We start from the raw sequence: 14,059 nt of genomic DNA on the forward strand, positions 1-14,059 counted from the left end.
TACACTAACACAATTGGCTGAAAAATAAATATACATTTCTATGGTTCAGTTATGTACTCACTTCATGAATGTTTATGAACGCCGGCTCGTCCGATTGATGATTAGCCCAAAAACTGGGCTTGAAATTTGAATGATGATCATTCTTGAACATTCTCACAAATATATATACAAAAAACACACGAGACATAAATTAGAGGAAGAAGAGGGAGATGAAGGGAAAACAAATTAAAAGTGAGAGGCATTACTGGGATCGGGTATTACAATATATGTAATGCCCTGAGAAAAAAAGTCTCATTCTGAACCTTGTAAATATGTACAATTACTATCAATTTTCATTAGAACAAAAGGCTTGGTCCAGGATCTCTCAACCAAAGAAGTCCTCGGGACCAGAGTTATCTCCTCCTTCATCAGAAGAAACATCGTTGTTGGCATTAAATGTCAACATAAGTTCCAGAAGTTCGTGACCTGTAGAAGAGTTTTCCTCCCTGAGATCTGGGCTAATCCTCCGACTTTCCATTGAAAATAATTGCACCATCAGGTCCTGAGGTGAAGCCATTCGATACATCCAGCTCCTCGGCTTTGGTCTTAACTGAACATAGAAAGCGTAAAAAATCAATCATCATTTCCCATTATGACAACCACCAGAAAAATTATCAAAATCATTATTGTCATTATTAAAATCATGGTCACGATGTCATTGTCGCCGTCATCATAGTCCTCCCCATCGTCGTCGTCATCGTCATCCATCATCATCGTCAGAGAAAATATGATCATCATCAGCCTAGTCCAAGTACATCACAAGGCCAACACCATAACGAACTAAGGCATTCCGGGAACTTCCCTTAATGAACAGAGCCTATAGCGTGCCAGACTGTTAGTTCGCCCAAATTTGGCTTTGCTACTTATTGAAAACTGCTTAAAGAATCCTCTCATATAAACTTATTCTATGAGAGAATTTGATGTTCCTTATTATTAGGTGCTTAGGTTAAAAAAAAAATGGGAGATGTGATGTTTGGCTTAATTGTAGAAGTAGATTGTGTAAAACTGCTTCTTTTTATTGTCAGGTGATTTCAAAAGTAAGTAGAGTTTTTTTCTTGTTGATAAGCAGCAATTTATATGACCCAGAACAAAGGTTCAAGAGGGCATCAAAGAAGATGGGAAAATCCACAGAATAAATAAGTCAATTGTATCGTTTTACTCTATCAAAGAAAAGGGCATCAAACTGCTTTCAAAAGTAGTTAGGGTTGCTTCTAAAAGCCAATATTTTCTTATTGTGGGGCTTATTTCAAAAGATCCTCCATGGTTTGCAATAAGCTATATAGAAAACTTCCATAAAATCGAATTTAGCAGTTTTCATTAAGCAACTCCTTGGTCTGTCCACCAAGAAAAGCCCTGAAACGACTTAACTTTTCAATGTGATATGCATAAAATGAACAACCATTAACTAAGTGATCTCCAAGGTAAAATAATGATAAAGAGTAAGGTGCACTGGACTGGAGCAGCTAAATAAAATCTAATAGGTGGTTGTATCCTTTAGATTATTAGAACATGAATGATCCAAACATCCATGATACTGCTTTCTGCTTACTTAAAATTCCAAGTGTACTGGTTAAGAAAAGTTGATAATTTGGCTACCCAAAAAAAATAAAAATTAAAGCTAATATTTCTCAAGGTATGATATTGTTATCCTATTCAATTAATCATGATAATGACATGCATGAACTATCATAACCAGCCTTTACCCAACCAACAGTTCTAGTCAAGTTCAAAATTTAATGAAGATATATTGAGGTACCTGTTCAGTGTTTGGAGGAAGAGTAGCTCTTTCAATGGCCTTTGGAGTCCATATCTTGATGTTATTCTCAATTCCACTACTAGCAAGCACTGTGCTATGCGGATGAGATTCAACGCAGTTCACCACATGCTTATCTGCCTCCATGACACGAATGAGCTCTCCACCTTTTTTCTTCCAAATAAAAATCTGGCCACAATCAGACCCGCTTACCACATATTCACATCCAGGCCCAAAGAAGTTCACTCCCTTCACTGTATCACGATTACAATGGCCCTTGTAGACCTGGGGAATAAGTTTTTCCTCAGCATCCATGGGTGAGGAAGGCACTCGTGAGCCCGATCCCATATCACTTGCATCACTACACACAGATGTGGTAGAAGATAGAGTTGGATTAGATCCTAATCCCATATGGTGAGTAAAAAGATAGATGAACTCATCATTGTACGAGACAAGAAGCTCGCTTTGATCCGAGAAGGCCAAGCCTGTAATTCCAACTGCATCATCATTAATCAAATGAGGAGGGCAGAAGTGATCTGTAGGTAAACCGAAATCAGACGACGCATCCCACTTATACTTGCGGATATCGTATAGTCTAGTATACTCATCAGACCCTGCAACTGCAAAGAGATTTGGGTTCCTTGGGTCTATTGCGATTGCATTTAGACGTATGACTGGCATGGAACTCCTATCGTTGGTATGATGACATGTGAAGAGTTCTGCAGCGGCCCCAGTTCGCAGATCGAACTGCAATAACATTGACAATCATCATCATCATCCGAGCCTTTATCCCAAAAGTTTGAGGTCGGCTACATGAGTCTAAGAGAAAATCAACAGGAATCCACTACATGTATTGAAATCAAGGAATGACACTGAAATAGAAGGAAGCGAGAACCGTACTTAATTTGATTCTTTTAAGTATTTTCAATCTATCCCTCTGCCCCTCCTCCCAAATGAAAAGGGAAAAACATGTACTATTTTATTTTCAACTGCACCCTCATGTCTGACTTAAAACTAGTATTTTGTGCAAGACCTGAAGAGGTATCGGGTAATTAGATGTAAAAAACAGCAGAACAAATGGATGAAATTAGCAAGGACAATCAATACTCACATGCTGGACCAATCCATCTTCACCGCAAGTATAGAATATATGAGGGCTCCCAGGTTCAATAGCCAACTTATGAGCTCTGCCCTTATGTTTTCCTAGGAAAGAAGTTTCCACCCTACGCTCCAGAATCTGAGTATGCAGAACCTACAATCAAGCAGAGGTTGCCATACTATTAAAAAAACGGAGAGAACAGAGGTTGTCTTAAAGAACAAACACTTATACTCACAGTAGATTGTCATTTGCTTTCAAACAAACAAAAAAATAATACTGCAATATAAGAGCAGAAAGTTCTTGTAACAGAAGCATGATTAAACAAGGGAAGCATGCAGCTACAAAATGAAAACTATATCTCAGGCCAATTCACTTCTCGTTATACATTGAAATTGGCAGACCACATTTCAAGAAATTCAAATTGCGCATCTCGTCTTGATGATAAAAATAGAATTACCTGTCCATCTGCAGCACAGGTGACAATGCTTCGATCATCTGAGTATGGCATAATCTTTGCTTGGAAAACGTTGTTAAGATGACCAGTATGAAATGAAAGCTTTATCTGCCCAGTTTGCCAGTCCCAAAGTATAACTCGCCTGTCATCAGATCCCGATACCAAAATGTCACCATCTCCATTGAAGCTCACTGTGTTCACACAACCTCGGTGCTTTTCTAGCTTCTTGTAGGTATCAAGTCTTAGTACAAGATCCTAAATCACATAACAATTATAAATCAAAAGTTTGTACGAACTAATGTAAGTAAGCACTCTGTATGCTCAACTGTTAAATTGACTAATTCTGTAAAAATTTGATTCATCAAAAAGCATAAGCAGCCATTCATCAGATTAACCCCAACCAATTCAAATTCCAAGTTCAATAAACTGATAGCCATTGAAGACTAATCTAACTGATATCACCAACAGAATCGCATTGACCCCTCAAAAATAATCAAGTAAATTGGAAGCAGCAACCCCAGAAAGATCTCAAACAGAAACAAATGACGTAAAAAAACAAGAGAAAATGAAAATCGAATAACGGAACCTCCGAAGCGGCGAGACGGTGTGCGAAATTTCGAGTGGAGAGCGAGCCAAGTTCCCGTTGCCAAACATCTACCACTGCCCTCTCGAGACTCCTTCTAGGCCTCTTGTTGCTCCTGCTATTGTTCATTGATGCAATTCAATTCTGTCTATAGAGAGTATGAATCGGTGGTGAACGCAACGAAGCGAATGCGAGAGGATAATGCTCGGTTAAGAAAAATCACTTCTCCGATTCTCTCTTTCTCTGGAATTTGATCTCTCTGTTTGGCTACTCCGCTTTATGGATGACAAGTGTCTCTCTATTCTCTAACGCCGAATAGGTTATGGCTTATTATGAACACTTCATGTCATGTATGATAAGTTGTTACCGTAAAATAAAATTAATTTAGGTTAATCTTCTATTTTTTAATTTTCAAAATCGTATACTTTTTTTATTTATAAATTTCACAATGTTAAAACTTAAAATACTCAATAATATTGTGATTAATTATAAACAAATAATATTTATAATGCGCAAACAATTATAGTGATAAGATAACAATAATAATTCCAAATATTTATTACTTATAAATTGAAATTATAGATTTATTTAATTTGATGCATTGCACGGGGCTAATCGTAATTTTGCTTAATTTATGGCATGAAATCTTGTCAAGCAAAGTCGAAGCAGCCTTCACACGACAAAAACATTTTGTGTTTTCTGGTTCTAAGTATTAAGTATTACGTACAAAGACGGTCCATGAGAATAAATTCGTGCAGACTCGTGACCCAAAGCAGACAATATTTGTTAATATGTTTGAGCTTGAATTTCTAATATGGTGTAAGAGCAAAGACTCAATTTATTTGGACATGACCTCTACCTGTGTCCACTTGTCGAGTCTTGCGTAACGGAGGTCACAAATGTGAAGGAGTGTAAAAACTTATAATCCCACATCGGATCGGCAATAACCCAACCGAGTGATATATAAACAAAGTACAAGCACTCTTCACATAACAAACACATTTTCTGGACTCAAGTACTACGAAGACGGCCCAGGAAAATAAATCCGTATGGGTCCATGATTGAAAACGAACAATATTTGTTGATGTGTTTGTACTTAAATATTTAATAAATCCTTAAAATTTGAACACATAGCATAGATATGATACCAAAACCTTTGGCTTCTTATTGTATTGGAATTTCCATAGATGAGTAGTAGTTTGATGGTCACCAGCTAAATGCATTGTTGGTGGTGTTCATTATTGTTTCTTGATTACAACCCAAGTGCGATAATATCTTACCAGAGAAACCTGCCTGGAAACAGTCATGCAAACATATTGCCTTTTACCAAGAGAGAACAAACATAATTTACAATGTTAATGAAAATATTGTTCAGATTCATTTATTTAAGAAATTATAGAGGGCAGGCTTGCTCACGAGCTCTTAATGAGCTTTTTGGGTAGGTTGTTAATTTATTTAATTAAATGTGGCTCACTACCTTATATATTGTTTTATTATTGGATTTCACTTAAGGGTTTACATTGTTTTATCAGACCGTTCTTAATTACATTGTTTTTGAATTACACACTGTTATTACATTGTTGCCATTATCACAGATTATTATTACATCATGATTTTTGTGTAACGCCTACGTTTGAGGCTCTATGACTGCCATTCTTTCCATTTTGTAGAACTCCTCTTGCCCTCAAAACATTGTTTTCCATTTCGTCTCCTCCACCTCCGCAAACGCCTCGCACCTACGCGCCACCATCTCCACCTCCTTTCCTTGCCTCAAGTTCCAAGTCTACACCTTCGATACTCAGCCAAAAAACCAAAATGATAAATATCCATTTTGCAGAATTCCTCTTGCCATCTAAACATTGCTTTCTATTTCGTCTCCTCCACCTCCACAAACGCCTCGCACCTACGTGCCACCATTTCCACCTCCTTCCTTACCTCAAGTTCCGAGTCTACACTTTTGATGACTCAACCAGTCAACCATGGCACGACCCATCTCTACCTTTATCAGCTCAGCTTATTTTGGGGGAGGGGCGGGAGGGGAGAGAGAGAGAGAGCGAGACGAAGAGGGGGGAGTGTCGGCGAGTATAGCTACGGGAGGAGGGGGATAGGATTAGGGTTGAAAGGGCATGTGGGACATAAAGAAGATTGAGAAATTTTTTTAAAAATTCATGCATGCTTATATAAGCTTGCAATTGGGATGCTGGTGGGATACTTTTTACTGAAATACTTATCATTTTGATATAAAATTTTGGGCCAAACATGTTACCTAAAGTTGACTTGTTCATCATATGATAAGCCATCAGTTTTAGAGTGTACAGTTCTCATATAATCATTTAGAGTATATATCACATCACAACACACTTTTGTATTTTCTACATTGGACATATTCCATCGGACATATTCTGATAATTGTCTACCCTGGCCCCTGAATTCCCTCATCCCACTGATTTGAAGTTAATTAAGGCATGGGCGAAGATAGTCAAAAATAAAATTCTTATATGAGGCTCTATAAATTTGGTTTCATATGCTAATTACAAAAATTAGGAACTAGTTTTGGGTTTGTAGGGTACTGTTTTTCACAATCCTTTTTTTTTTCCTCCTTTCTTGTCAGTGATTTGATCCAAGCAGCTATCTTGTCCTAGCAAAACCCAATAACATCACCAAGAAGAATCATCACTATCATCACAATATTGTTAAAAGCATGATTAAGGATCAATGGATAAATAAAAGAGGAGAGACCTTTCACGGATCAGAAGATAAATATGCAGAATCTGATACCGAGCAGAAGATACGCGGCAGGAACCTTGAAACTAAACAATTGGCTGAAAGATAAATATTCATTTCTATAGTTCGGTTATGTACTCACATCATGAATGGTTATGAACATCGGCTCGTCAGATTGAAGGGAAAACACAGACATATATTAGAGGAAGACGGGGAAGATGAAGGGAAAACAACTTAAAAGTGAGAGGCAGTATTGGCATCAGGTATTACAATATGTAATGCCCAGAGAAAAAAGACACATTCTAAACCTTGTAAAAATGTACAGTTACTATCAATTTTCATTAGGAAAAAAAAGAAGCTCGGTGCAGTATCACTCAACCAAAAGAAGTCCTCAGGACCAGAGTTATATCCTCCATCATCAGAAGAAACATCGCGGTTGGCATTATATGTCAACATAAGTTCCAGAAGTTCCTGACCTGTAGGAAGAGTTTTCCTCCCCGAGATCTGGGCTAGTCCTCTGACTTTCCATTGAAAATAAATGCAACATCAGTTCCTGAGATGAAGCCACTTGATACATCCAGGCCCTTTTCTTTGGTCTTAACTGAAAATAGAAAGCATAAAAAATCAAACCTCATCATTTCCCATTATGATAAGCAAGCACCAGAAAACTTATCAAAATCATTATTGTCATCATTAAAATCATGGTCACGTCATCATAGTCCTGGCCGTGTCATTTGTCGAAAAAATGATCATTGTAGAAATGATAATAATCATCATCAGCACAATGCCAACACTGAGAATGGCATTCCGGGGACTTCCCTTAATGAACAGACCCCATAGCGTGCCAGACTGTCAGTTTGCCCAAATTTGCCTTTGCTACTTATTAAAGAATCATCTCACATAAAATTCTACGAGAGAATTTTATGTTCCTTATTATTAGGTGCTTGGGATGAAAATTGACAGATTATGTTAGGCTTAATTGTAGAAGTAGATTGTGTAAAACTGCTTCTTTTTATTGTCGGGTGACTTCGAAAGTAGTGTTTTCTTTTCGTCTTGATAAGCAGCAATTTATTCTGGGGAAAATCCACAGAAGCAACAAGTCAATGTATCGTTTTATTCTATCAAAGAAAAGCGAATCAAACTACTGCTTTCAAAAGTAGTTTTTTTTTGCGTCTAAAAGCCAACCTTTTTTTATTGTAGCTTGTAGGGCTTATTTTCGAAATATCCTTCATGGTTTGCAATAAGCTATATAAAAAACTTCCATAAAATCTTATTTAGCAGTTTTCATTAAGCAATGCCTTAGTCTTATTTAGCAGTTTTCGAAATATCCTTCATGGTTTGCAGTTTTCATTTAGCAGTTTTCAATGTGACATGCATAAAATGGACAATCATTAACTAAGTGATCTCCAAGGTAAAATAATGATAAGAGTAAGGTGCACTGGATCAGCTAAGTAAAATCTAAGAGGTGGTTGTATCCTTTAGACTCAAGTCATAAACACAAAATTATTAGAATATGAATGATCCAAACATCCATGATACTGCAACTTAACATTCCAAGTGTACTGGTTAAGAAAAGTTGACAATTTGGGTACCCATAAAAAATAAAAGTTAACGCTGATATTTCTCTCGAGGTATGATAGTGTTATGCTATTCAATTAATTGTGATAATGTCATGCATGGACCATCATAACCAGCCCTTACCCATCCAACAGTTCTAGCCAAGTTCAAAATTTAATATTGAGGTACCTGTTCAATGCTCGAAGGAAGAGTAGCTCTCTCAATGGCCTTTGGAGTCCATATCTTGATGTCCTTGTCAATTCCACTACTAGCCAGCACTGTGCTATGGGGATGAGATTCAATGCAGTTCACAACATGCTCATCTGCCTCCATGACACGAATGAGCTCTCCACCTTTTTTCTTCCAAATAAAAATCTGGCCACAATCAGACCCGCTTACTACATACTCACATCCAGGCCCAAAGAAGTTCACACCCTTCATTGTATCAAAATTACGATGGCCCTTGTACACCTGGGGAATAAGTTTTTCCTCAGCATCTATGGGTGAGGAAGGCACTCGTGAGCCTGATCCCATATCACTTGCATCACTACACACAGATTGGGTAGAAGATAGAGCTGGATTAGGTCCTAATCCCATATGCTGAGTAAAAAGATAGATGAACTCATCATTGTATGAGACAAGAAGCTCGCTCTGATCCGAGAAGGCCAAGCCTGTAATTACAACTCGACCATCATTAATCAAATGAGGAGGGCAGAAGTGATCTGTAGGTAAACCTAAATCAGGCGATGCATCCCTCCTATACTTGCGGGTATCGTACAGTCTAGTATACTCATCAGACCCTGCAACTGCAAAGAGAGTTGGGTTCCTTGGGTCTATTGCGATTGCGTTTAGAGGTAGGACTGGCATGAAACTCCTATCGTTAGTATAATGACATGTGAAGAGTTCTGCAGCGGTCCCAGTTCGCAGATCAAACTGCAATGATACTGACAAACATCATCATCATCATCCGAGTTTTTATTTCAAAAGTTTAGGGTTGGCTACACAAGTCTATGAGAAAATCAACAGGAAATCAAGGATACTGATAGTGACATACTGAAATCAAGGAACAATATAACAGGAAGATAAATGAACAGAATAACAGAACCTGAATAACACAGCAGAACCAGAATGACAAGGGACACACGGCTTACATTTTCTCAATAGGTATCAGGGCTTTGAATCAGCAATTTCAATTGGAAACTTTGGAAGTACTAAAATTTAACTGGAAAAAATAGAAATAGAAGGAAGCAAGAACTGTATTTAATTTGATTCTTTAAGTATTTTCAATCCATTGATCTGCCCCTCCTCCCAAAAGAAAAGGGTAAAACATGTACAATTTTACTTTCATTTGCACCCTCATGTACGACTTAAAACTAGTATTTTGTGCAAGACCTGAAGAGGCATCCGGTAATTAGATGTAAAAAAGGGCAGAACAAATGGATGAAATTGGCAAGGACAATCAATACTCACATGCTGGACCAATCCATCTTCACCACAAGTATAGAATATATGAGGGCTCCCAGGTTCAATAGCCACCTTATGAGCTCTTCCCTTATGTTTTCCTAGCAAAGAAGTTTCCACCCCATGCTCCAGAATCTGAGCATGCCGTACCTACAATCAAGCAGAGGTTGCCATACTACTAAAAAAAGAGAGAGAACAGAGGTTGCATTAAATGAAAATTATGTCTGTCAGACCAATTCACTTCTCGTTATACATTGGAATTGGCAGACCACATTTCAAGAAATTAAAATTACGCATCTCATTTTGTTGATAAAAATGGAGTTACCTGTCCATCTGTAGCACAGGTGACAATGCTTCGATCATCTGAGTATGGCATAATCTTTGCTTGGAGAACATTGTTAAGATGACCTGAATGAAATGAAAGCTTTATCTGCCCACTTTGCCAGTCCCAAATTATAACTCGCCTGTCATCAGACCCCGATACCAAAATGTCACCATCTCCATTGAAGCTCACTGTGTTCACACAACCTCGGTGCTTTTCTAGCTTCATGCAGGTATCAAGTCTGAGTACAAGATCCTAAAACACATAACAATTATAAAATCAAAAGTTTGTACTAACTAATGCAAGCTTCTCCATTCAGGCTTGAGCTTCACTGCCTCTAGCAGTCTAGCTACCAAATAAAGGGAGGCCAGCAGAAAGGAAATTTGAAGATATGAACATCTTGAAGATTTCTAACTTATATTCACTCAACTTGTTCAGACAATGAAAACATCGACTTTAATGCAATAGTGAGAGCTCAAATGCAATAGTGTAAATATTATTTTAAGATTTCATTGTTTCTTATAGGTGATATTTATCATTGTAACTCAAACAGGTAGAGTTGAACTATTTGAAGAAAAACATTCATTATTCTTGGGACTAATGAGTAATGACAAGTGCTGCTACTGGTGTAGTCAACTTGGTAAGTAGCCTCATTCTTTTTCCAGGATTTCAACAAATGAAGAGTCTTGTTTCTCAAGCCAAGCTGAATAGTCCAGAAAACCATTCCTTCTTTGGATGCTCCATTGTATCTCTAGATACCTGGATTTTTTACAGATGTTGAATTTATAAAACAAACTGTTAAATTCACTAATTCTGTCAAAACTTGATTCATCAAAAAGCATAAGCAGCCATTCATGAGATCAACCAATTCAAATTCCAAGTTTAATAATATGATTGCCATTGAAGATTAATCTAACTGATATCACCAAAAGAATCGCATTGACCCCTCATAATAATCAAGTAAATTGTAAGCAGCAACCCAAGAAAGATCTCAAACAAAAACAAATGATGTAAAAAACAAGAGAGAAAAAATGGAAAAAGGTAGCAGAGAAAGCCGAATAAGATAATCCAGGATAAAGAGAACCTCCGAAGCGGCGAGACGGTGTGCGAAATTTCGAGTGGAGAGCGAGCCAAGTTCCCGTTGCCAAACATCCACCACTGCCACCTCGAGACTCCTTCTAGGACTCTTGTTGCTCCTGCTGTTGTTCATCGATGCAATTCAATTTTATGTATAGAGAGTGAATGCAAAGAAAAAGCAGTTTTCTGATTCTCTCTTTCTCCGTTGATTTCTCTGTTTGGCGACCCTGCTTTATGGATGACAAGCTCTCTCCCTTCTCTAACTGCCGAAGACGGTAGGAAAATTCCATGCGAGTACCGAGATTTTTAAGCAGAAAAGAGACTGGATTTAATCATTTAAACAAAACCAAATTGGGAAAGGATCTTATGCCGATTCCTCATTTTGGAGAGAATCTTAGGCTGAGCCGGCCGGCAACGAATAACTTAAAAGGAATAATAATATTGTTAAATAATAATATTATGGATATGTACGAGGTGTGAATTTTCAATAAGAGTTGTTACTTTTCTCCCATGACGGACAACTAGATGAGGCCAGACATCAAGCGTGGTCCCTTCATTCTAGAGGAAGAGAAGCTTTTATCATTCGACTCCCATGGCTTCTTGGTAACAAGTAGTGTTTCTTCTTCTACACCTGTCATCATTTATTTGAGTGAACGAGGTGTGTGTGTGTGTGTATATATAGTTTCATTTACCATCTGGTGTAAATAATAGCATATTCTTGCTTTCAAATGAATTAGGGGTCCATGGTCGATTTTTTAATATAAATCTAATCGACTGATTGGTGGTTTGGTCAATTTTTCGGTTAATCCCAACTAATTTGCATTTGATAATAACTGATCAAACAGTGAATTTGACGATCGGTTCAGTTTGATATGATTTTTTTTTCACAGCCCTATTTCAGGGGACTGCATTGCTTCACAACTTTCAGGCAGAACAGACAATGGGATGAAGAACTAATGGACACCCACATGAAGAAGACTGGGTCTTGATTCCCCAAACTCAACGAGCGGACCGGCCCGACCCATTAAACTCGTGGGCTGCGTTCGGGCGTGCCTGGATGGGCCGAGCCGGCCCAGTTTACATGTCCAGGCCGTTCTACTAGAATTGCTAACGCAGCACACCATTTTGGATGTCTTGTTTGGAACAAATCCATCGTCGACGCCGAAACTGAAAGCATGTATCAACATGTGTGCATCTACTCACAAACGGCGACGATTTCTCTCTCGTGGAGTCGATCGTCACTTCCACCGCCATCGCGTTTGGTGAAGTCCACTATTCGATGTGTGGCGCTAACAAAACAAGGCGAACGGTTTCTGAACACAATCGCCGCGAAAGACACCGACTCCTCACTCGCCGACCGGTTGATTGGCAAATTCGTGGCTGCATCGTCGAAATCTGTGGCTCTGAATGCCCTATCCTATCTACTATCCTCTCAAGACGGCAACTCCCGCTTCTCCTCTCTAGCTCTCCCGGTGAGTGGTGCTCACACCTCTCTGGCTTGATGGTTGGTTATTTGAATTTTAGGTTTTTTGTTTTACGGTAACAACCAGAAATGTTACTTGTTTGGTCAAATTGAGTTCTCATGGATTTATGTATCTGAATTTGCAGTTGTATTACAGAATCACAGAGGCATCTTGGTTCAATTGGAATCCCAAACTAATGGCAGATCTCATTGCGTTGCTTGATAAACGAGGAAGACACAAGGAATGTGAAACCCTAATGATTGAAGCTACTTCTAAATTATCATCTCGAGAGCGAGAACTTGCTATGTTTTACTGCAATTTGATGGATTCTCTATCCAAGCAGAAATCCGAGAGAGGTTTTGATGATTGTTATGATAGATTGTATCGGATTGTTTGTGATTCTTGTTCTGTTTATGTGAAACGCCAAGGTTATAAATCAATGATAGGTGGTTTGTGTGAAAGGGGTGAACCTAAAGGAGCACAGAATTTGATTGAGGAGATGAGAATGAAGGGGATTAAGCCATCATTGTTTGAATTTAGGTCAGTTCTATATGCATATGGAAGATTAGGATTGTTTGCAGATATGCAGAGAAGTATCGATGAAATCGAGAATGAAGGTTTCAAGATCGATACAGTTTGTTCGAATATGGTTCTTTCGTCGTATGGAGCTCATGATGAGCTTCCCAGAATGGTTTCTTGGCTACAAAAGATGAGAACTTCAGGCATCCAAATGTCAACAAGGACCTACAATACGACCTTGAATTCTTGTCCCACACTGACCAGGATGCTGCAAGGTTCGAATGATTTTCCAGTCTCAATTACAGAGCTGGTAGAGATTTTGAGTGAAAGCGAGGTACTGTTAGTTAAAGAGTTGGCTTGCTCATCGGTTTTGGAGGAGGCAATGGAGTGGGATTCCATGGAAGCAAAGTTGGATCTTCACGGAATGCATTTGGGTTCAGCATACCTTATCATGTTGCAGTGGATGGAGGAGATGAGACGCAGACTCGGTGGTGGAGAGTTTGTGGTTCCAGCAGGGATTACAGTAGTTTGTGGGTCTGGAAAGCATAGCAGTGCTAGAGGGGAATCACCCATCAAAATTATGGTTAAAAAGATGATGATTCAAACTAAAAGTCCAATGAGAATTGATAGGAAGAATATTGGTTGCTTTGTTGCCAAAGGGAAAGCCGTGAAAGATTGGCTATTTCAGTGAGGATATTGGTTTAATAATACACTTCCCAAATCTAAGTTCTTTGACAACAATCGCAGTACAAGAATTCAATCTTTCAGAAGTGTTTTCGAGATGAACCTTTGAAGCAATAAGAATCTTTGTCAAAGGATGAAGAAATTAGACAAGTCTGTGACAAAATTAGTTAACTATATACCATGTTAAGAAGTGTCCAACTGTCTATACAAAGAAGGAATCAGGAAAATTGAGCTAACCTTGCCACTTGCAACACATTCTTTTAAGCAGCCCTAAGATTTGGTTGTGCACAACCTGAAAATGCCACTGAGCAAGAGCAAGGTACA

General features: G+C 38.4%; 2 protein-coding genes and 1 pseudogene across 3 annotated transcripts; 1 reads left to right on the plus strand and 2 right to left on the minus strand.

Moving 5' to 3' along the window:
* Window positions 1–71: 71 nt before the first annotated feature.
* On the minus strand, window positions 72–4,236 carry LOC120002265 (DDB1- and CUL4-associated factor 8-like). 2 transcript variants are annotated; one of them, XM_038850953.1, is made up of 5 exons: window positions 3,932–4,236; window positions 3,349–3,600; window positions 2,904–3,029; window positions 1,796–2,539; window positions 72–589 (listed from the first exon to the last, which is right to left on the minus strand). In XM_038850953.1, the coding sequence occupies exons 1-5, from the start codon at window positions 4,055–4,057 to the stop codon at window positions 365–367; spliced, it is 1,473 nt and encodes a 490-aa protein (XP_038706881.1). In that variant the 5' UTR covers window positions 4,058–4,236; the 3' UTR covers window positions 72–364. The 2 variants fall into 2 exon arrangements, with proteins under 2 accessions (XP_038706881.1, XP_038706879.1); XM_038850951.1 differs by having other exon boundaries at window positions 2,904–3,044.
* Window positions 4,237–6,746: 2,510 nt separating this feature from the next.
* On the minus strand, window positions 6,747–11,667 carry LOC120001789 (annotated as a pseudogene).
* Window positions 11,668–12,200: 533 nt separating this feature from the next.
* On the plus strand, window positions 12,201–13,885 carry LOC120001586 (pentatricopeptide repeat-containing protein At2g17033). Its single transcript, XM_038849972.1, has 2 exons — window positions 12,201–12,541; window positions 12,678–13,885. Exons 1-2 carry the CDS (start codon window positions 12,245–12,247, stop codon window positions 13,740–13,742), a joined length of 1,362 nt encoding a protein of 453 aa, XP_038705900.1. The 5' UTR covers window positions 12,201–12,244; the 3' UTR covers window positions 13,743–13,885.
* Window positions 13,886–14,059: the final 174 nt, after the last annotated feature.

This window comes from Tripterygium wilfordii, chromosome 7 (assembly GCF_013401445.1).
Source record: "Tripterygium wilfordii isolate XIE 37 chromosome 7, ASM1340144v1, whole genome shotgun sequence".
In the NCBI taxonomy this organism is placed as follows: Eukaryota; Viridiplantae; Streptophyta; class Magnoliopsida; order Celastrales; family Celastraceae; genus Tripterygium; species Tripterygium wilfordii.